The 25003-nt window shown below is 36.2% G+C and overlaps 3 protein-coding genes across 3 annotated transcripts; 1 reads left to right on the plus strand and 2 right to left on the minus strand.

The window, feature by feature from the left end:
- Positions 1 to 454: 454 nt before the first annotated feature.
- Positions 455 to 2861, plus strand: LOC110841797. The gene is made up of 9 exons (XM_022087494.2): positions 455 to 605; positions 679 to 760; positions 852 to 926; positions 1135 to 1175; positions 1303 to 1582; positions 1656 to 1809; positions 1885 to 1982; positions 2055 to 2262; positions 2487 to 2861. Exons 1-9 carry the CDS (start codon positions 572 to 574, stop codon positions 2607 to 2609), a joined length of 1095 nt encoding a protein of 364 aa, XP_021943186.1. The 5' UTR covers positions 455 to 571; the 3' UTR covers positions 2610 to 2861.
- On the minus strand, positions 2694 to 4599 carry LOC118434060. Its single transcript, XM_035846786.1, has 3 exons — positions 4195 to 4599; positions 3445 to 3801; positions 2694 to 3008 (listed from the first exon to the last, which is right to left on the minus strand). Exons 1-3 carry the CDS (start codon positions 4483 to 4485, stop codon positions 2880 to 2882), a joined length of 777 nt encoding a protein of 258 aa, XP_035702679.1. The 5' UTR covers positions 4486 to 4599; the 3' UTR covers positions 2694 to 2879.
- A 10466-nt stretch (positions 4600 to 15065) lies between these two features.
- Positions 15066 to 17004, minus strand: LOC110841902. The gene is made up of 3 exons (XM_022087602.2): positions 16848 to 17004; positions 16045 to 16267; positions 15066 to 15306 (listed from the first exon to the last, which is right to left on the minus strand). The coding sequence occupies exons 1-3, from the start codon at positions 16931 to 16933 to the stop codon at positions 15103 to 15105; spliced, it is 513 nt and encodes a 170-aa protein (XP_021943294.1). The 5' UTR covers positions 16934 to 17004; the 3' UTR covers positions 15066 to 15102.
- Between the last annotated feature and the right edge of the window lie 7999 nt (positions 17005 to 25003).

Consider the following 25003-nt stretch of genomic DNA (forward strand, 5'->3'; position numbering starts at 1 on the left):
ACGAAACGGAACAATTTGTCCACGGATTCCGAGCGTGCTCTAATCGAGGGCTGTAGGCCGCGTCTTAAGCTCTGCATTAATGTTGGAGAAGGAAATATTGGAAACCAAAAATTGTTTTCTACTTCAAAATTAACTGGCTTTCCATTAAAATTTACTAGAAATTTGTAACACAAAAACTGGTGAAGCTACAGCGTTTCAATCTACTAACACTTTACTTGGGCCACCTAGTACATACATATGTATGACCACAACTCTGTTGTCAATGCCGGAGGGGACACGATATAAATTGTATGTGTTGGTGTAGCATAAACAATTCTTAACTAAATAATCATTGGTGAGGATGCATGATGATTGATTGACGATAAAATCACATTTACATACGTTTGGATAATACCATACAGACAGGCACCATAGACATACATACATATGTATCTTATGTACATACATGTCATTGTGTTTATGAGATGCAATGAATCGTTTTTTGCCACATTACCGATATTTATAAACCACTGGCTTAAAACCAGTCACTCGTCCGGCTGACATTTTCGTTAAATTAAAACACGTACAAATAATGGAGTGTCCAATTTGCCTCGACCAATTTTCAAGTAAGAAATCTGAAATATTGTGTTACATACACATATTTTATAATTTTCAACCAAACTATTGAAATATATGTAGATGAAGTCGACGACTACTTTGTGACAACTCGAAATGGACACATTTTCCACAATTCTTGTCTCTCCAGAGTTAAAACCAGAACGTATTTAAATATAAAATTATACGTACATACATTCAAATTCTACACAAGAATCTAGACCAATTTAAATATATTTTTCTACGCATGTACATAGCTGCCCGACCTGTCGAGATTGCTCTATCGAAGAATGTGACCTTATCCGTTTAAGAAATGTGGACGCCGTTCGAAGGTGAATAAATACAAAATCTTACTGGAATCCAATTTTGACCTGCAATGACCCGATGATCTTATGGGGGAGGTCATGGATCACAAATCTCGAAGACACGGGTCAATTTTAATAAATTTTCAAAGCGAAATAACAATATACAGTCATTTGTATTTGTAGTTTATTGTTTAATTGTTAATGGGTTACGAGTTTAATTTAATTTATTTTTCAGTGTGTCAGAAAAACCAGCAGCTGAGAATAGTGCAAACCAAGGTTGTCCATTTACATACATTATTATTTAGGATGAAATTAATGACACCATAACATGACAGATTTTGTCCCTAAATTATTTTGTCAAGTCCAAAGAAATTATGTTTCTCGTTATTTTCTGACTTTCCAGAGTTCCAAATTCTCTCTGACCTGATTCTCCTCGGGGACAAGGAGAGATTCAAGAATTTTATGGACACTTCTCAATTCGACGCAAAATATAAGGATGAACTTACTGGAAAAAATTTAGCCCACATTTCCGCTGAAAATGGACGACTTGGAATCCTACAATTTTTACGAGATGGCGTCGGACTAAATATGGACGAGGTGGATGGATCTGGCGCAAAAATTCTGGATATCGCTTTGAGATCTGGACATAATGACATTGTGAGCTTTCTTGTTCCTGATACGAGGTATGAAGAATGATGGATCGGTTCGTTTCGTGGGGGGTTTTTATTCAGGAATATATTTATTTCCAAAAATTAGTTCTGGACCACTTCTAATGATGGATGTCGCAACAAATCCATCCACATCAACGACACACTTTGAGCAAGGTGAAACGCCTTCAATTTCACGATCTGATTTGGAACAAAGTGACAATGAAGATGATTGCCGCACGATATTTATAGACCATAATCCCGTAAAGATTTGCATTATGTCAAAAAATATATTACATATTTGCCCAACATTAAAACAAATTTGAACCATTTTCTAGTCCTCATCTTTCTTAAAATCTGCCTCTCTTAATGACCAAGACAGTGACTACAAACTCGTGATTGTCGGCGTGGGGCAGGCGAAGCCTGTAAAATTTCAGTGAGCAGATTAAATCATTGTTTTCAAAATAGGGAATATTAGGTGAATATTTCCATTCCAAATTATTTTCAGATTTTCCATCGCAATTAAAGAAAGTGGTAATATTTTGTTCCATTTCGACGCTGCGTGGGACGGCGACAAATGCAATTGCAAGTTGAACTCTTGGGCTAAAAATGGGGACGGATGGGGTCGTCCGGAAAAACTTAAGTTGTTCAGTATTCGACCCGGGTCTAAATTTCGGATTAAAATACAGTACAAACACGAGGAAGAGCATTTCTTGGTAAGTTTTTTTACCTCACTTTCCTCAGTGTCAGTTATATTACTGACGTTGAGCAATGTGGGTTGACCCTCTGAGGGCCACAATTCAGTGATAAATTGTTATTACCAAAGCGGTAGAATTATAACAATCTTATCGGTAACAATCTTATTCCCAAATTATTAAGAGTGTAAATATGTGCCGCCAAGTAATTGCTAAATGATCACGAAAAATTATTTCTTCCCCAGGTGCGCGTTAACGATGAGGCCAGGATAACCTTTCAAAGCAAAATTTACCCCCAAACCAGCACACTTTTGGTGGCTTTGACGGCCAGAAATGTGAAATATGAAAGTGCTCAGCTCTACGTCTGATACGTATTTTGTTCACGGTTTAATAAATGACCACGCCATTTTTATGGCGAATATGGCTGGAAATCAGTGTGGTTTAGGATACGATTTTATAAATTTTTTTATTAGTTTTACCAATTAATGAAATATGTATGTTCAAAATGTTTACTTTTTACATATTTATAAGTGATAATGTTACCACGTGCTGGACCACCTCATTAAATTTTGTATAAATCAAGTTAATGAATTTCAATAAATGTGTGGTTCGTTCGTTAACTTGCTAAATATTCTCATTTATGTATGTACGTTTAAAGATCTTCGTGAAAGTTTCATGTCAACTATTCGACGAGGGTATTGTTCGCCTCTCGCACCACTATGAAATTGAATCAGCACCAACAAATTTGTCGTTATGGTTGCCACTATCTGCAAAAAACAAGATATTTACACTATAATTTCACTGTATTATAAATAACAAAAAATCTACCCTAAAAGAATTATGTGACTAATTTTTACCACCAGATAAATCAAATAATATCAGGCTCACGGACAATGATAAATACGTAGTTGGGGATTAATTGTATAATATAGAAATCTATCAGAAACAGAAGTCGACGCCGCAAATATTTTAATCGCCCTCGCCGGAAATCGGACTTCATATTGCTTCAATATTGAGACACCGCAAAAAATCATTAAAATTAACGCCTTGGCAAAATTGAACGGGGTTGACCTCGGATCACAAACTTATTAAAATTGAAACGTTCAATAATTTTGGCGGGGCATATTTAATTGTCCCCAGTTCCAGGCCCTTATATTTACAAGTTTACATAATTTCGATAACCTCTTTATGCACATCCCTTACCGGAATCACAATGCCTAAATCCACCGTCATGAATTTCGTCTTGACCCGAATGCCCCTCAATTTTAATTCCCCTCCTCCATTCAGACCTTCCCGCCGGGCAAGAGCGTCCAAATCGGTCACAATCTCGTCACTCTTCGCCCCCAACTCGGAGCCTCTTTTCGCCACCATGACGACCAGGTAAAAGTAGACCATCACGGTGAGGAAATTCTGGACAACTTGCATCAACCTGGGCTCATCCTTTCCGAGCAGAGACGCGATAAAATAGCCAGAAAAAATTATTCGTAACCCGCTGTGTCCAATATCCACCGTTATCCAGGAGCCGAACAGTTTGCCGAAATCCTTAATTTGCACGTCCACCTGTTCAAAAATATTTCCCAATTCAAAATTAATTCAGTTAAAAAATTTGAAAAATAATCATTTATTCAAAATTTTAAAATAAATGTTTATTCAATGTTCATTTTTTATTCATTTTATCTCAAATTCGCCTTATTACATGGACTTCTCAATACACCCCATTATTAAGCAAAGCGTGAAAAATGAATAATGAATAAAATTATTCATCCGTTATTCATGAATATGAAATGAATAAGTGTTTATTCAGTACTTATTCATTACAAAATTTCGAAAAAATTGTCCACCAATTATTTCTGATTTTATTGAATAATGAATGAATCATTTATTCATTCTATGTTAGATAAATGGATGCGAACAGGTATGTATGTATATAAATATGTATGTATGCACTACTACCTGGGCATAGAGATCGATCAAGTTCTTCGAACTGGCTTCGATCAATGTTTCCTCGTTATCGAAATATGGGTGCAAGTTTGGGGTTGAAATACGATTTCCAACAATTTTTTGTCTCCCTAGATTTCTTCTCGCGCTGATATGAATTTGTTTCAAAATTTCCAAATACCAAATCATCACGTAAACTTGGAGGAAGGCAAAGGTCGAGTGGTAATACCCCACGACGACCGGGGTCACCATGAGAAACAAGTACTGGTAATCGTTCCCAATCTTTGAATACACAAAGTAGTACATTTCCAAACTCCAGTATCCAATTATTCCAAAAAATAGGCAAAATTCAATTATGAATCGTTTATAGTATCGATTCCCCCCAGAAATTTGAGACGTCAGATTGAAAAAATTTTCCCAAAATCGGGCCAATTTTCTGCGTTGGACTAACATGTCCAATTTGACAAATGAAGAACAATACAGATGCGAGAAAGCTTTGAAAATTAGGACGAAATAAAATGTTCCCCGACTTTTTAAAAGAGCCAAAATTTCGCATTGAGGATAGGACGCGTGTCGATAAAAGAAAGTTATGACGACGGTGAAGGAAATGAAGGAGTATGCCAAGGCGGGTAAGTATTGGCAGGAAAGGGACAACAATTTGGAAATCTTGCCATGTTTCTGGGAAGGATTTTCCAATTTTTTTAACGAGATGGGAATATATCCCAGGAATTGGAGGAGGTACAAGAAAAGGGTGGCGTGAGCCATGTCGATTGAGGGAAGTTAGGAGTTGAATGATACAGAAACGTATGGAATTATGTACACTAATAACAATTTTGATTGATTGAAAGTAACCGCGGAACAGAGGGGCAATGTCCCCACCTTTATTCATTGTCCCCTTCATCTACCTCCTTTACCAGAACATGTTAATGTCCCCCGTTGTTCCCACGACTTCTGCGGCTAATGATTAATGAACATTTTGGGTGCTTGAGAAATTTGGAGTCATTAAGAGAATTGTTATGTTGCAGTAGCACGGAGTATGTACAGTATATGCATACATTCATTCATATGCAAAATGCAAATTAATACCTTAATTTCCTCTGTTCTATTCATCACAAAGGAAACAATTAAGAAAACCAATTAATTAGCGGGATGGCAATTTAGGATTAGTACTGCGTATTCCTTTTATTCATCAACAAATCGATTCTCCTCCAAGAGTCAAAGTCTGAATGTAAATAAACACGTAGTAGCGTCATACCATAACTGATGTATTGATATCATCACAATTTGTCTGGTTGTTGACAACATTTTTATAAACTCTTTTTCAATTTTGACCTGACTAAGGATAAGCCCAAATTTAATTTCAGTCGCGCTCCAATGACAACCCAGCCCATTTTGGTGTCCCCTTATTTACGAAATGTGCTTTAATTACGGAAATTAATTTAGTGAACGAAATGATTTCTGATTTTCTTTAAATTTTCATGTCAACTATTCGATGAGGGTATTGTTCCCGCAGTCACAATTTTCGCCTCTCGTACCACTATGAAATTGAATCAGCACCAACAAATTTGTCGTTATGGTTGCCACAATCTGCAAAACAAAAGATATCACTGTGTTATAAATACAGAAGAATTTATTTTAAAAACTTATGATAATAATGTTGCCACCAGTTTGTGAAATTAACTTCATGAATTAGTCATTGGTACAGATAGCTGTAGGACATCGAGGTTATACACTGTTAGAAATCGAGTAAAGTCTCGTAGGTATTGTTAGCAAATATTTACAGTTGCTACCGCTTGGTATTAAAATTATACGAATTCGAATAAATTTGCTAACGAAACTTGTAAAACTTTAACACTGAAGGGTATTACTTACGTATGAATACCACTTTGTACAAATAACGCTTGTTTGGTATTATTTTAATACTGAATTTCTAAGAGTTTAAGATATTAGAACCTTGTCGAAATTGAAGGGGTTTCAGTTTTTTGCGGGATATACTGTAGTTAACACGATGTCACTGGAGTTCCGCGTCCTTGGACAAGCTAGATTTAAAATATATGACATTTTTATGCACGTCCCTTTACTTACCGGAATAACAATGCCTAAATCCAGCACCATAAATTTTGTCCGCACCCGAATCCCGCTCAATTTGAATTCCCCCCCTCCATTCAGACCTTCCCGCCGAATCAGAGCGTCCAAATCGTTCACAATTTCGTCACTCTTCGCCCCCAACTCAGACCCTCTTTTCGCCACCATGACTACCAAGTAAAAGTAGACCATCACGGTTAGGAAATTTTGGACAATCTGCATCAACATGGGATCATCCCTTCCGAGCAGAGAGGCGATAAAATAGCCAGAAAAAATTATACGTAACACGCTGTGTCCGATGTCCATGGTCATCCAGCAGCCGAACAGTTTGCTGAAATCCTTAACTTGCACCCCGACCTGTTCAAAACCATTTCTTCATTCAAAATGCATTCAATTTAAAACTTCGAATTTTTTCATTTGTTCCTTCAAAATTTGAAAATTAATACGCACATATTAATTATCAATTATTCATTATTTATTCATTTTGTCTCAAATTCCCATGGGCTTTTCCCTGCACCCCATGTGTTAAGCATATCGTGAAAATTGAATAAAATTATTCATTTTGTTCTTTGTTTATACGAAATAAATAATTTACTCAAAACTTTTGACAAAATTATTTCCTCATTATCCATAAATTTATTGAATAATGAATAACTAATTCATTCTCTATTGAATTAATGAAAGTGAGCATGCAGTTATGCTTCACCCTCACCTGTGCGTAGAGATCGATCAAATCCTTCGAACTGGTTTCAAGAAAAGTTCCCTCGTTATCCGTATTTTCGAAATATGGGTGCAAATTCGGGGTTGAAATACGATTTCCAACAATCTGTTTCCTCCCCCTATTTCTTCTCCCCCCAATTTGAATCCGTTTCAAAATTTCCAAGTACCAGATCAATACGTAAACTTGGAGGAAGGCAAAGGTCGAGTGGTAATACCCCACGACGACGGGGGTCACCATGAGAAATATGTACTAATAATCGTTCCCAAGCCGGTTATAGGCAAAATAGCACATTTCCAAACTCCAGTATCCAATTATTCCAAAAAATAGGCAAAATTCAATCATAAATCGCTTATAGTATCGATTCCCCCCAGAAATTTGAGACGTCAGAGTGAAAAAGTTTTCCCAAAATCGGGCCAATTTTCTGCTTTGGACTAACATGTCTAACTTGACAAATGAAGAACAATACAAGTGCGAAAAACATTTGAAGATCAGGACGAAATAAAATGTTCCACGACTTCTTAATATAGTCAAAATTTCTGATTGCGGGCAGGATGAGTAACGATAAAAGAAAGTTATGACGACACTGAAGGAAATCAAGGAGTAGGTCAAGGCAGGAAAGTACTGCCGGAAAAGGGACAGCAATTTGGAAATTCTAGAATGTTTCTGGGAAGGATTTTCCAATTTTTTCAGCGAAATGGGAATATATCCCAGAAATTGGAGCAGGCACAAGAAAAGGGTGGCGTGAGCCATGTTAATTGATTGAAGGAAGTAAGGAGGCGAATGAGACAGAAATGTACGGAATTGTACTGATAACATTTTAGAGAGTTTATGAAAGTGGCCGCGGAACAGTAGGGACTGAGGGACAATGTCGCCTTGGTTGTTCGAGGTCCACATCATCTGCCCATGTTATATAAACCCCTCCCTCCCCTCTTGTACAATGTTAATGTCCCCACGGCTTCCGCGGTGACTTGTTTAATATTTTGGTTTGATGCGAAATTCTGAGTCATTAAGGGAATTGTTATGTTGCAGTAGCACGGAATTTGTATAGCACATTCATTCATATGCAAATTAATGCTTGAATTTCCTCTGTTCTATTCATCGCAAAGGAAACAATTAGGAAAAACAGTTAATTAGTGGGATGTCAATTTAAGATTAGTACTGCGTAGTCCGCCTATTCGTCAACAAATCGATATTCCTCCAAGAGTCAAAGTCTGAATCTATATAAATACGTATTAGCGTCACAACTGATATATTGATATCTTTACAATTTGTTTGTCTGGTTGTTGACCACATTTTTATAAAGATCAACTCCGTTTCAATTTTGATAGAACTAAAATTGAATGGGACTTAAATTAAATTAACCCACGTGTTTTTTATGTCACCGTTACTTACGAAATATGTTTTAATTACGGAAATGAATTTAGTGAACGAAATGATTCATGAATTGTCATAACTTATTTCAAACAACGCCATAAAGGTGGATGGATACGAATTTTTATCAAGCTTAAATGGTCCCAATGTCTGAAAGAGGCTGTGATGTTGTTGTAAATGTCTGGGACATAATGTCCCCCAAACCGACCAGAAATAAAATTCCTTTTGTTCCTATGTACTTCTTACATAAATATGTATGTATCTACATAAACTTTAATTGATAGCAGTGCGTTAATCGTATACCGATAAATCGTAAATAGTCCACATATGCCATATATGTAATAGTTCCGTTTTGTAGATTTTGTCATGCCATAAAAACTAAATCCGGTCACACCCCCTTTCAAAGTTGTAACCCTCGTACTCCTCAAAGTCCTTTTTCGACGACGGATCTCCCTCTGTGACGATATTTCGCATATCATTTTCTTCGCCCCGATCAATATGCGTTCCGTCCCCGTGTGCAGATCCACGTTAAATTGAACAATGACCATGACAACGTAAATTAATAGAACGGATATCGCCGGGAAGAATGGATATATTAAGGGCGGGATATTTCTATCATGACAATACTAGCGACATTGAACATGACCCCGCCAACTAGAGAGACCAGCATGGAGCAAATGGTGATTTCGTACGAAAACGGTAAACCAAGTTGAACCGTGATGTGAAAGATTACATAATTTGAGATGAGTTTGTCCCACGTGTCAATCTTATTGAATTTATTGACAATCTTGCGAAGGGTTCGGGTAGTCGTGACGTTAATTATTAATGTAAGAAGAACGACTAGGTTCAAAATTTCGAATGCACATACGGCCGTAATAGTGACGCGAAATGTTGTGCACGGTTGGTACAAGTAGGAAAAATATATTGGAAGGGATCTATCTCAAAATAGAGGAAAGAACATGTTACACTTGGACCCAAGAGGAAATATGAGACCACCATGATTAAAAATATGAAACCGACGGGGTCGAATTTGGTGGATGGAGTATCTGAAATACAGCAGTAAAAGCACAATTAATGACAATAGAGGTCTCCCGGATTGATGGTCGACAAACGACTCGTCGACACCTGCTTGTTCGACAAATTTAGTCGTCAATAACTAGTCGACGACAAACTTAATTGACTTAATTTATTGACCCTAACAAGCCGGAAGTTATGAACGTCCCCTCACCATGTTGTACATATTTTGTATGTACCTACCGAGTTGCCATTCTTGAAACAAACAGGTTAATGTCCGCCACATGAAACAAGTCCCCCTTTGTCACAAATACCGTGTTTATCCACAAATTACACATTTTCAGTGCTGCGAGGATGATGCGAATAATGAAAATCTCATGAAATATGTATATTTGGTTGAGAGCATCGCAATTATTAAGTGGTGAATGAAATCCCTCTATGTTACGTCGGTCCGTTCGTCCGTCTGTCTGTTAGTTTAATAATAAGAACGTGAACACAAAGAGAGTGAAAGTCTGGGCACAAAATCTCTCCGGGAAAATGTGCCATGAGAAGATGTGAAAGGGACAAAACGGAGCTTTTAGCTTCATATAACGCACTTCTGTAGGTACTTATTTGGATATTATGTACCTATGCACGTATGTACATAGACGTACATATACCCACTTCAGTCAGCTCCACCCAGCTGGGAAAGTTACATAAGTCCTTTTACCCAATTTTGTAATCTTACTTCCATCAAACCGGAAGTGGAATATTATTTGAATTGTGTACAATTTGCACCCTTCCTAATCTACGTCAACTTTGACCAATTCACACAATGAGTTCAAGTAAGTACATATGCACGTTTATGTATTTAACAACTATTTTACAACTTTCCCAATTTTATATTTAAGGAACGTTCATAAAATGCAGTACTTTATGAACGTTCGCTTAGCCACCGATCAATACATTGAATACATACATACATAATATTTATTTAATATAATTCATTCGAAAGGTTCATCCAGTCGCCGCACCCTACAAAAACGTATCGGATACCATTTCCAAAACGAAGATATTCTAGTGGAGGCTCTAACTCATGACAGCTGCCGCGTGGACGACCCAAATATAAAGACTTATCAACGATTAGAACATTTGGGTGACTCGGTAATCAATTTTGTCATAACGAACTACCTTTTTGCAAATATCATGACGCAGATGAAGGCACCCTGACAATGCGGAGGATCAGTTTGGTCAGAGGAAAAAAACAAGAAGAAATTTCGGATCAACTCGAGCTACACAAATTTGTCAAGATGAACCAAAGTGTTCGGGAATTTTCACGATACGACCGGTTCTTGGAGGCTGTAATCGGTGCGGTATTTATTGACGCGGGTGGTGAAAGCAAAGGGGGTTATGACGAAGTGAAGGAGGTCATTTACAATTTGTGGGAATTGAGCGAAGACGAGATCGCCAGCCAGGGGCTGCGGAAGCGTGGGGGCAGACCGACAATGCCCCCAAGGTTATTTGATGTCCCCAGCGTATGTCCATCTGGTATAAACCCTCCCTGGTTTACTACACACTTAAAACCAACAAACCCGTACCGAGTAATAGTCAATCCGTACAGTCGTAAAAAGGTCGACGACGCTGTACAGGGTTAACGAGCCCAGAAGGGCAAAGGGGCAACCAACTTTAGTTCACGTTGAGTTGGCGATCAACCCAAAAAGAGGTAATTTGTTTTACCCTATTATGTGTAAACTTTACTCACAAGGGACACTCACGACCTGTCGTTTGAGTCCAGGGTACCCACTATGTTTTTTAGAACCTACTAGGACCCCTGATGAAGGATTCATATTTCCGTGTAAAACTCATATTTGGCCCAATGGCGTGGCGCTAAACTTAAAAATTTGCATTTTCGACCAACTTCAAACCCCCATAACTTTTGCAGTTTATGTCGGATTTTTAAAATTTTATGCTTAAAATGATCAGAAAAGTCCAAATTTTAAAGAAAAAAATAAAAATAAAAAAATTTTAATTTTTGAGATATTTTTAGCATTTTTTCGACGAACCCGAAATTTCGAAATTTTGCGAAAAGTTAAAAGCGATAATTTTGGAAAAAAATTCATAAAATACGAAAGTTGAACTCCTTGTCATGATTTTTGCCAAAAATTTTGAAAATCCGTCCAGGATTTCAAAAGTTCTGGCGGTTTTAAAATGAAAAACCATCAAATTTGGCGAATTTGGCGCTACGCCATGGCGCCAAATATGAGTTTTACACGGAAATATGAATGAATCCTTCATCTTGGGTCCTAGTAGATTCTAAAAAACATAGTGGGTACCCTGGACTCAAACGACAGGTCGTGAGTGTCCCTTGTCAGAAAGGTGCCTCTAACACAGGTCGGGTTACTGTTACTTTTTTATGGGTTACAATGCCAGATGCGCCAAATGCAAATAAATCAAAATTTTTAAATTATTCATTTATAATTTATTATGATGAAAGCTTATTATACCAAGATGCACCCGCAGTCATGAAGGAGGGCCAGAGTGGAAGGATTTTTGAAATTGTGATCGGATCCGTACTTACTCTTGGCATAATAGTGATGTTCTTTTTGGCATGTGCGATAAATTATGTGGTGCAATTGTAAGTTTTACAGAAATAAAGAATTACTTTGTCATGTGTACATAGTACTTATACAAATGTATTTATACATGTACATACATAATCATCAGGGGGTGGATATGTATGTATATAAATTCCGCAAAATATGTATGTATTACATATTAAATATGTACTTAAAAAAACCTGAAAATGTGCAAATAAAAAATGTTTTTCAACTTAAATTTTCTACTATATATGTATTTATATGAAACATAATTTTGAGGAAACCTTCATTTCTGAATGGCATTCAATTTTAGCGACTCTTAAATATAGGTAAACTGTCTCATAAATAATATTCGAGTTGCCTACATGGAAAACGTCTCTTAATACAAAAAAATGTCTCATTAGTATTTACATTTGTCTCATAATTGGGTAATTATGTAATTGTGGAACTTCGAAATATCTACTAAAAAATGTGTATTTTGAAAAACACTCGAAAATGTATGTACGAAAAATCCTTAAAATATGTATGCAATTTGCATAATGCAAATATGTAATATATGTATGTATATACGTTGGCGAGATGTACATATTTGAGGAGAGAGGAGAGAGAGAACAGTTTATTACTCAGGATCAGTAGAGTAGCAAAGACGGAGTGAGTAATACAATAAGAGATTCGTACGTAATGATGACTAAATACGTAGGCATACCTATGTGTGTACATACGTACATTACTAACATTACTAACATTAGATGGGATGTTGGTACACGAAGTTTTAGTACGATCTGATTTGGTATGAAAGAGTTATATGTAATTTACATAATGTAAATACATACATATCCGCCGTCTGGTAATCATTCGTACTAAGAAGTTCTTAGTAAGAACATTACTTAGATTAATTTATGTACGAAAAATTCCATGTCAATAATCATTGTTATGTCATGTGAGCGTGAGCATGTAATACAGTAAATATGTATGCATGTATCTGTGTGTGGGTGTGCACCGTGATAATGTGACATTTCCAATGATAAGCCAACCAATTAGTAAATTGGTTTACAAATGTAACAATTAAGATCCTCCACATTAACCTAAATATACGAACTTACTATTTTCTATTAAATTGAGAAATTGCTCGTCTTACACAAGCAATTTAATTAGTACCTACGTAAATATTTTTGCTACTTTCACAAATATTCGCAATTTACAGGACACATCATACATACATGCATATTCCTACCTACTCCTTCAACCCAATATTTGAAATATTTTCTTTAAATATTATACTAAATCCCGAAATGAACTTAAACTCACGCACGAGAGTGAAACCATTCTCAGAAGAATCCCAGAATCTAATTCAAGCTGCAAAACTTCCATTCAGAATATTGCAATTTTGCGGTTTCTTTCCATTATCAATTTCCACCGAATTTTCACCCCTCCAAATCTACTGCAAACCATGGTACCATTCACCCTCAACAATTTGGCTTATCATCCTCATCCTCACTTCCATTCTTCCAACCGCCCTCCGACTAATGGTAGAATCCAACCAAGAAGTTGAAAGTACGACGACCCATTTCTCAGGAAGGGGACGAAACACGTATTATTTAATTAGTTTGGGCTGGAATATATGCACTATTTTATGTCCGGTAATCATGCGGATAAACTTGGTCTCGATAAGGCAACAAATCTCCACTTTTTGGACAAAGTTCACTAATTTGACTACCATCCTAGAAAATTTGAACGTGTCAATACATTCTGAAACGCATTGCAAAAATTTGAAAACCAAATTTTTCATTCATTTAATCGTGACCACGATTTTGATGTGCGTCCTCTTCGTGGGGCATGTAACGTCGACAAATTATACGTTTAAGGTGGAAGAAGATTCTTCTGTGAGCGTCAATTTTCTCGGGCTTTTTCAAGACGTAGGTTTCCTGGCACATTTTTTCTTTACAAGTTGCGGACTCCATGGTGTGATATATTTCGTGGAAAATTTTGCATATTGTGCGATCCGGATGGTAAAAGTTTTAGAGGAAAATGAGAATGCAAATATGGAACAAATTTTAGACTTGTATTTGAAATTGGATCAATACGTGACAGAATTTAGTACCCTTTTTGTCATACAATTAAACACCTTTGTAATCTATACGGTAGGATATTTATTATTCTGCTCGTACTACGTCGTTATGACGATTCGAATAAAAAATTATGTATTAAGTGGAATATTCACGGTGCAAGTGGTCGTCTTCACGACTTATTTTTACTGGGGGGCGAATTGCGCAAGTGTGCTGGAGGATAAGAGTAAATTGTTTTTTAAACTGGCAAAATTTAGAAAATTTGAGGATTTATTGGGGAGAAATAATTCTATGGTTTGGGAAGTTTCGAGTGTGTCGAAGTCCATGATGCGAAATTATGTTGAAAAGGTAAATACGTTAAAAAGTATCAAAAATTTCGAAATTTTTGACGTAAATAATGACAATTATTTAACAGGAGGGCAAATTTATTTCACTGGATCCAATTCATGTAGGAAATTCCGTTTTGGAATTAAATGTTAGACTTCTCATCACTGTAAGTTTCTATTTAAATATATAAATATGTAACGTGACAATTGAAAGTGTACTAATTTTTATAATGTCTCAGATAATAACAGGAATTATGACGTACTTGGTAGTTATTGTGCAATTTCAATCTGTCGATGCTTCCTAGTTTATCGTAGAATATTGATAAGCATGCAGATTTATTATGACCACAAAACAATCATCACCACACGGTGATTCTTATTATTACCAGTTCCGATAGGGTCATGTAAATAAATACTTACATACATCTATGTAGACGACGGTTGGTAATAATTTTGTACCAAGGTAACGACAGTATAGATGCATACAGATGTATGTAGCTTATGAAATATGTATTCACATGCATACATAAGCTTATGAAATAAAAAGATACCCATTTTTTTGCAAATTTGGAGGAAAAATTACAAAAGTTTTTCCTAAATGAAATTTTGTAAGTAATTTATCCTGTTATGCTTTTCAATTTATGTTTTAGCTGATTTATTAATTTCTGATAATTTATTATGCTCCAAAAAAATTCACTGATTACATCAAATTTTGTACGCCTGTATATTTTTTTTTAAATCTTAGAGTAATATATTTTCAAAATCTAATAATACGTGATGTCCCAGTGGTCGATCTCTCGGGCGTAAATGTTTCCAGCGGCGGATTGGTATTGCGGGGCGTTGTCGCCTGGTCGGTTGCCGATGAAGGTGTACGCGCTGTAGATCCAGTTGTCGACGCACGAGTTCAAAGAAATGTCAATCTTGTACCCGTTCCAGTGCGAGAAACCAGCCCCGTTTCCGTGCCCGGTCTGTGAAAAAATTTAAGTTCAATTTTGAAATTAATATTTCTATTATGAATGTTCATAAATTATGTGCTATACACTGCTAGAAGTCTGGTATACATAGTCAAGCAGTTGTTATTAAACTTGCTGCCACTCGTTATTAAGTAAAACCGTCCGTAAAAATAAGCTACCAAAATTGTAGAGCTTTAGTAGCGAGCAATTATGTATAACATCATGCAAATTACTTATCAATATCAATTTGGTAGGGAAACATATCAACACCGCTTGGTTATTACAGATATTTTGATGCTGGATTTCTAAGAGTGCATGTAAGGCATTAATCCCCGATATAACTACATAAATATGTGCACACATTTGTGTAACTGGTATGCAATGGAGACGATTTCGTGCGTAAGAGAAATAATTTTTCTACACAAATGTATATAAATAATTTGTAGGGAAAGTAATATTTGGAATAATAGAGTGGTAGTAAAGCAATAAAAAATCGTTACACAAATATCCGTAATTTAATACGCAACCGAATATTTCAAAAAATTAACTGGTATTTAAGCCTGGAAGTTAACTGAACCTCAGTTTTTCCCATTCACATATTTATTATTTATTTGGACGGTTCTTATTTATTCCAAAGTTCTCCCGTTTTTCAACTTTCCCCACTTAATAACCGTTTATTCTAAATTATTACCACTTTACCACGTAATATACTACACGTAATATACTTGCTTTGTGACATATTTATGTACGTACCTCAGTCCCTCCCGTGATGGTGACCGGGCATCCCGACGCGGATTTGAACACTGTGATCCCACCTGAGCCAGAATCGATGGAGTTGGCGTTGACCTGCTCGAGGGACGTGCAGCTCGGGTTGTACCGATCGCTGCACCCACCCGAGGACCAAATAGGAATCCCGGCTGCCTGAACCTTAGCCACCGCCACGTCGTGGGAGTACTTCACCTGAGCGGAGGCCAAACTACGGAAATTAAACAAAATATTTTTTTGTACCAATTTTTTATTAATATTCACAAGTTCATTGAGTGTATTCATTACGCATTCGCATGTGCTCATCCCAACATAATTTTGAAAAACAATTGCGAACTGCATACATAAATACTAGCTTTGGAGATGCGCAAGTTCACAAATGAATTTGCAACCCATTTTTTCGCAAACTTGCAAACTTGATTGTTTTTATTAACGTCGTTAACGTTTCGACCTGGAAAAGAATACCCCCATTTACTCGGTCGTATTTTCAATTATTCTTTATACGCAATTCACGCAGTCCTTGGTAAGTTTGTAAAATTCGGGAAATCTATAAGCTTACAAACTTTAACAAATAAATGCGATATTTCCAAAGAAAATTATCTGGCCCACAAATGTGTGCAAGTTTAACGGCATCTTTTCGTAAAAGCTTGTAAAATTATTTTTCAAAATTTACGAATTTTACAAAGTTACCAGGGACACCCTGCCGAACGTGCATCATTCACGAATTCTTTCTCTTTTAGAGATGATTTATGAATTAAAGTGATAACTTATTTCCTCGTGTATTTTCCCACCTGGCACACCCCACAAGGCAGACGAGGATGAGAAGGGTCTTCATTTTCATAGTTAGTTGAAGTCGAACTGGAGCAGAACTGACCATGGTTACCGGATCAACGCGAATTTATACCAGTTCTGCCGATCGTATAAATAAATCCTTTCGTGCTGAATAACAAACAATTTCTTACCTAATGACTGGTGGGGTGAGGATTGATAAGCAGGCTCAATACATATTTCTATACAAGGCTTATATGCCAGACTACTAGACGGTCTGTCTGTTCGAGCGTTATTTGGTAGAGTTGGTTATGGAAGTTTTTAAAAATACACACTTATATAAATTTTATTACGATGAGTGCACATAATTCATATTCATTCCCGAGCAGGATTAAAAAATTCAATGCTTGCTTGTAAAAATTGGTTATATATTTATATTCAGATATCAAATTGAGATATAAAATTTTGTTAAATAACGACTTTGATACTTTTTTATATGTACGTATGTATGCAGTCATATTTACGTATGAACACTCTAAATAAACTGGAGACAAATCGTCACCTGCGGAGGCATTATAATGCTCCAAGTATTTTTGGACAATATTTAAAAAATCAGACCAACATATCCACTCAACACTGTAATTTATTTGGTAGTAATTTCCTACCTGATTTTACCATAACATTACCATAACATTGCTAAATGATAATTATTACCGTAGCGGTAGAGTTTTATACATATGTACTCACAATGGAGGTCTCCCAACGTATGCTCACAGATTTGGACCAAACTAGCGTCAATCGATCACAAATATAATTAGTATGAAATTTGCAAATGGAACTATCTGCCAATGCGCAGGTTTGTCGGAGATATTTGCATCCAAAGCGGGATAAATGTGCAGCCAATTTGGAAAATGAAAAATTTGCCAGCCTTGGAGGTGAGTTTTCTCCTCTTTTTATGCAAATATCTCAGCCAAACCTGCGCATTGGCAGATAGTCCCATTTGCAAATTTCATACTAATTATATTTGTGATAGATTGATGCTACTTTGGTGCAAATCTGTGAGCATACGTTGGGAGACCTCCATTGTCAGTAGTGTTGCAGGCAGTGGTGGCCGAGTGGTCATCACACTGTGCTTCAAGCCGAATATAGGTTCTGGGTTCAATTCCCAGTACTGGTAGAGAGTTTTTCCCTTGTGGTTTTCCCCTTTGACTTGTTGCACAGGTCTGTGCGGTGTCCATTGCACTACGGGCACCATAGTTAGGAACCTGTGACCATCTATTTCTCACTTATGTGAGGTTTGGTTCACTTGTAATTCAATTGTGCTGGCTAAAATTGGGAATCAATGAAGACGACTTTTTTTTTTACTCCGGCCATACATACATACAACATATGTATTTATCTCGGGCTTAGCGAACTTGCGGTGTGTGGCGTGACTTGAAGAATTGAGTAACTTACATACGCCTTACATACTACATAAATATATGCTAACCATTAATGTAACAGGTAACAGTTGTGTATAACAGATAAAAACTTCACGGTGACAAAAATATTCATGGTGCCCATCCATGCATTGCTACATAATTGCGTTACATCGGAAGATGGGCGAACAAAAGTCAATCGTCCACCTATCGACCTCTGAACTCGGTAAGCATGTGTTTGACCTTATCTTTCTCTCCGATAACGATCCATCCATTAGTTATCTTCTCATCCATCAAATCGGTTGTCAGATTGTGTACTATTTATCCAAAAATAAATAAGTTTTCACGTACCTAATTCTCCAACTTTATAAGTCATTTGAATATTCCCTCGACTTTCTTCAATTTATAAAATTCATAGATGCAATTTTGTGAATTAAAAAAATACTAACGCAAATGAATTTACATAGTGGGTACTTATGTAATGTAACGTATAAATAATACAGATTGAGTCTCCCCGTTTTGTCCATACACTAAAATATTTTTATTACAGGGTGAGCTACTTCTAACGTTACAGCGGTTTATTTTAGAAATACTGGTCCTGAGATGCACCTCTAATTTTGACATTGTTACAAATATATATTTACATACATCTTTAACTATGGTTTTAAATACGATGTGCATAATGAATCAATCAATAAACGAAATTATCCTCATCCGGATTGGGAACATCCCTCTCATGCATGTCGCCCCAAAAACAAAAATCTTTTCGTCTTAAATGCATATTCTTTCTTCATTCAATAAAACTACTACATGCGCCGTATTCATAATGGTCCTCATACCCAATTTTTAATAGCTCGACACTTTCGAATTTTCCAATTTTGGCGTCATGCTCACACACATGGAGGTATTCCTTGCCCTCAATACTTGTAGCTACTTGGTGTCGAAATCTTGTCAGGTTTGGAAATAAGTTGAAAATTTTGCGAATAAATTCAGCATCAGGGTTTTACCGTGGGGAAAATAGGGTGGGGAAAATGGGTGGGTAAAATGGGTTTTAGCCACCCACCCCAAAGCCCCGCAAGTGGGGAAAATGGACAAAATGGGGAAAACACTTTTTTGGGGCAAAATGATTCACTTTTTCAATCCCAACTTGAAAGATAAAATAATTCATCATATTAATAACACGAGAGCACTGAAATTTTTTTAAAAATATAGATAATTGCTGACTCTCTCTGTATTTCTTTCTTCGAAATTGTTTGCATTTCCTTCTTCATGGGTAAGGTTATATTAGGTGCTTGATTCATAATCGCTATCACTGTCAAAATCTAATGACAAAAGATAAATTGTTATACTTTATGAGAGATTAAAATGAATGCAAATTGTTAGGATATTTCGTATTTATCCAGAATTTACCCAGAGTGTAGTTTTGTTTTTACTAAATTGGCAATTTTAAACCTAATGAATTACTTAACGGTAAAATCAAAAATCGAGTGGTTTATTTAATAAACAATAAGAACAAAACAAGGCAAATAAACTACTCCCAATGGTGGTGGTGGTCCACCACGTCACTATAACCCTTCATACCCATTTTACCCACTACCCACCCATTTTCACCATTTTTTCCATTTTACCCACTGGGCTGGGGATTAAGCTCAAAAGGTGGGTAAAGTAAAACCCTGTTCAGCATCACAGTCACAAATCAGTGAGATAAGTAATGACTTAATTTGTGGGATTGTCTCCCCATCCGGGATAAGATCGAAGGGGAATATGTAATCCCAAACGTCATAGTCGTTCTTTCCCAGCATTATTAAAAGTAAATGTTCCAAGGCTGGTAGAGTTGCGGAAAAATTTTCATGGCCACCCTCCAAGACAATAAAATGCTATTTATTACAAATTTTTAGATAACGGGCGTAGTCACGCTTTTTCGCAGTTAGCAAACTTGCGAAAATTGAAAAAAGTACATATATCGTGAAGGGATTCGCAAAACATGGCTTGGCAAATCTGCTACTAAAAAACCCATTTTGATACTGCTCCCATGAATTTCTGTAATTTATCTAGCTGCTGATGGCGAGGATGAGATTGCGAAATACATAAGAACATCTCGTGGGTAAATTTGCGAAAAAAGTCCTATGGTTTTGCAGCAAAAATTTTGCGATATCGGAACGCAAAACTTGGCAAGTTACATATGTTGCTACGCTAAATTTGCGAGACATGCTAAAGTTGACGTGAGTATGCTCAATATTTTTAAAATTTGTTTCATAAATTTCTTACCAAAATAAGTTTCCGTATGTTTAGCACGTCTGGTATTGCCGGTGCCCAGTTATCCGTGCGAGACCGCTCCCGTGAGTAACTCGTCAAGCCAAGATATTTTAATTTTGGCATGTATGGAAGAGTAATATCGTAACCGGAAACATTCCCAAAATGATACCATATATAATCCAACGTCTCTAAGGAATTAGAATTTCTAACAAGTAGACGTAAAATTTCATACGATACCTGGAAATTTTTCGCGTAACTTCGCAAATACTGCGTTATGCGGGGATATAAATGTTTTAAGGTCTTAAATGTCTGAACCTGTCCCAAATTTTCGCACAAAGAGTCTGTAAAAAGATGCAACCCTTCTAAATTTGGGAGAGCAGAGGGATTATTGGAAATACTTTGGGTGATAAACTTTAGGCAACGATAGTCATAATCATGGCAAAGTCTGGGTCCAACACTTCTCTGCCAACCCTTCGTATCCAGAAATTCTATCGTGTTGAATAGATGTAGCAGAGTTGAAATCCAATCATCCAAGACGGGATGGTAGTCCTGCTCAATTTCGACTGATTTGATACTATACACTGCAAAAAATATCGTCACCAGATTTACACCAAGAGATGTGTATATATGACCCCCGTCTTGGTGTGAAATCCACACGGGATGGTGCAAATCATTAGTTACACCAACGTGGGGTCAAATCATCACTGTCTAGGGACAATGTTAACACGGTCTCGGTGTTAATACTTAACATAGCGTGGTGTAATTTTTACACTGTGTGGTAAGTATTATGATGCAAATTTGGTGTTAATGAATTTAAATCGCATAAAATTTATTTAAGTATATTTGTTTATTAACCTTATAACAAGTGAATTAAACATTAATAATACAAATTAGTTATAAATGACATACAGTTTCGAAAACTAATTACACATGGTGTCGTAAAACTACATACATACCATCTAGATTACAATTTTTCTGAATTTCCATGCCATCATGAATTAGTAGATTGCTAATATTAATTAACTTAAAACTTTCTTCCACCGGAGAAATCTTATAAGCAAACAGTTTTCGACAAAAATAATCTTTGAGCTCTTTAAGAAGCAAGAAACAACGATTGTCATTTAGAATAATGAATTCTGAAATTAAGCCAAATTTGGGAAAAATCGCTCCCATCTCAAAACAAACAATATAATTACATTTATAATTATACCCTCTAAACCAGATTTGGTTGGTCGTAAAAATTGGGGTGCTCTCATTAACATCTTCATAACTTTTAACTTCTCTTAATAATTCAATCAAATCGAAAGCATCAGAAAATTGTGACAATGAAGAAGGAAAAATGTTGTCAACTTTGAGGTCATCATTCGTGGAAAAATTAGTTTGCACATGTGAAATGTGTTGCTGGTGTCGTGTGGCAAGTGAGAGGCATATATTTTTGTAATTTTTAATCTGACCAGCTAATTGTACGAAATAATTATGTTTGCCTTCAAATCTCATAGCCCAAAGAGAAATTAACGGTCCAGATTTTCTAATTACGTAGGAATAATGTGTCATAAAATGGTGTTTAGGAATCAATTTTTTTTCGGGGAACAATATTCTAAACAACTCATGGTGCTTAATTATTGCTGCATGTAAAGTCTCAATTGTTCCCTCAGAAAATTTTAGGCAAAAAATCAAACTCATGCACTCTAGCAGCTGCAAAATTAATTCCCAATATTTTAACTGCTCCTCACTTATAATTAAGTCACCGATTATAACTGGAAGGAATCTGATTAAACACCACGCCTGAGCAGCCTTCTGTGCAATCTTATTTCCAACTAAATCTAAACGAAGAGGACACGGTTTGTTTCTGGATTCTAAATAACCATAATCATGACACATTAGTCTATTATTAATATCTTCCAAAGTAAAACTGCCTAAATTTATCAACTTCTGTAAAACTAATTTAAGTTCATATGGAACAACTCCTTCTAATAAATCGTGCATTATGTCCACGACTGGACTATCAATAAAATGAAAATAATTCAAATTATTTAAGTCGCACGACCCAGTAACACCAAAACTTTTCGTGCCTAATTGTTCCGAATAATTGTCCCGGTTCCTAATTATCATTTCCTTATGATCATAAATATTTTGAGCTTCATTTCTGGATGTGCAACAAATGCGACAGTACTAATTCGCACTAAACGATTCCATAAAACCTAGTAAAGTATTGCCACCTAAATTGTCATGAATAAGACAGCAAATTGTTCCTAAAACCCGTACATTTCCTACTAATATTCCAAGAGTTTCTAAAATCTTTATATCGGGAATAATATGTTTCAAAATTGAGTTTAAACCATATTTCTTAGCATCTTCCGTATGGAAAAGAGCCAAGAGGTGAATGTTATTGAGCTCGGAATTCACATAGTCTGGAAAATTTCTTAAAATAAAATAAAAAGCCCCAATTTTATGTATTCCTCGTTTAGACCCTAACGGATTTACAGTTTCAAAATCATCATAAAAAAGTTGAATTTGAATTGAGCGTGGGAAATTTTTAAACAATGCATTATTCTTGAAACTCTGCGTGTCACAAAATCTTTCATAGCAAGATGAACTTTGCTCAGAACAATTTAAATACTTGGAATATATATTTAGAGAAAATATTTTTTCTAACGTCTTGAGAATTGGAACATACATAAACGTTTCGGGCACTAAAACTTGCTTCCTTTTGTTGTCTTTTAGTTTTAAATCTATCCTTGTCCCTAAAGTAATCTCTACAGGTTTTACGATTTTGTTATTTTTTTCGTAAAGATTCTGCCTGCTATAACTAGTTCTTAACTTTTTAAAAGCCGACTCCACTTGCACCGGGAAGTTAGCAAAGTCTTCACTAAAATTTGCCAACCTAATAATTATCTTAAAAACTTGGGAAAATGTATAATCTAAATCTTTGACTACATAATCAACGATAGAGTTACTCACTCCACGCGACATCAAAGAAGAACAGAAATTGATTAACAAATCTTGAAATAGTTTTACAGCCCTATCACGAGACATAAAATCTTCACTAATATCGCTAATCTCTTCCTCGTCCGGAATATCAAAACTAATATTATTTTGTAAACCTTCCTCAGAAGGCTCGACCTGAACTCGTTCCACATTTTCGTGGGACTTTATATGTCTTAATAGACCACTCCAACTACTTAACGAAACTAAACAATTAATATGTGGGCAAACTATTTCTTGAAAATTGGACTGAGAATAACTATGTACATATTTAAAGTGCAAAAAAATATCATGCCCCGTTAAGCACCATTTCGCACAGTCTGGGCAGCTGAACATTTTTGAAATTCTAATTAATTTTATCCTAAATATTATCAAACAAAATAGCAACTAAAACTCGAAGGAACTGCACAGTTGGACGTACACCTCTTTGGCCTTCGGTGGAATTGTCGTTGTGTTGACATCCAATTTGTAGACATAAACTTGTAAAAACTTCCAGAGACCTATCAAACTCTTGTCGTATTCAGTGGCGAAGACAAAGTGAGCCTTGAAGAGTGAGTCGATAGCTGCCAAGGATTCTGTCGCACTGAGGGGAAGTAAACTCCTGTCAAGGGTCAAATAGAAGGAGGAAATCGTGGCACTGTTGTCCCCGATGCAGATTAAGTTGGGCTGTGTTTTCTCCGGGCTCCACGTATCCAAAATAGATTGAAGCGGCGTTCCAGTCTACGAAAATAAGTTCCAATTAGATTAATTTTATCATATTTAGTATGTAATCTTCTAATCTATAAATTTGGCATATTTCACTTTATGGAAAGTAACAAGTCGTTCTCTGGCCTGCAGAATGTTGCATCTAATTCCTTTCCCTCTGCCCTGAGCAGCAGGTGGAATGAGGTGCAGGAGGAAGAAGAGTGCCCTTAAACTTGGATCCCAATTTCCTGTATAAATATAATAAATTAAAATATGCACTTATATAAATATTTCAATGTAAGCTTAATTGCTAATTTTTTACATATTTTTACCCGACTCTTCGTTAATAAATTTATGAAGGGACGGAGACTTGCTCAAACTTCTCGCCTTGTCAATAATATGTGCAGATAGGGCCGGCCAGATGGTCAAAAAGTTTGATTCTTCAGCTTGATGGATGAGAGAAAATTCGTAGTTCACCTAGTTTAAAAAACAACTTAAACCAGTGACATATAAGTTAATATTTTCAAAAAAAACTTACCAGAAAATCGCACTCAGTAAACTTATTATAGATTTTGAGAATGGACTGCGCGTTTGTCGAGCGAAGCTGATTTCTGTGAGGGAGAGTAGCCTCCACCAGCGCCTTTATCTCGTGATTTTCTGATTTGGACGATAAACCGTTCAATTTATTTATTGTTTCTTCCAATGCCGGCTGACAGTCTTGATCGGGAGAGATTTGTTTTGATGTCGGACCACCTGTCATAGCCGGCGCTGCCCGTTTACCCTTCACTTTGACGTCCTTATTGTCTACTTTCAAGTTCCGATGAACCCAGCGAAGT

Source organism: Folsomia candida, unplaced genomic scaffold (assembly GCF_002217175.1).
Source record: "Folsomia candida strain VU population unplaced genomic scaffold, ASM221717v1 Fcan01_Sc001, whole genome shotgun sequence".
Taxonomy (NCBI): domain Eukaryota; kingdom Metazoa; phylum Arthropoda; class Collembola; order Entomobryomorpha; family Isotomidae; genus Folsomia; species Folsomia candida.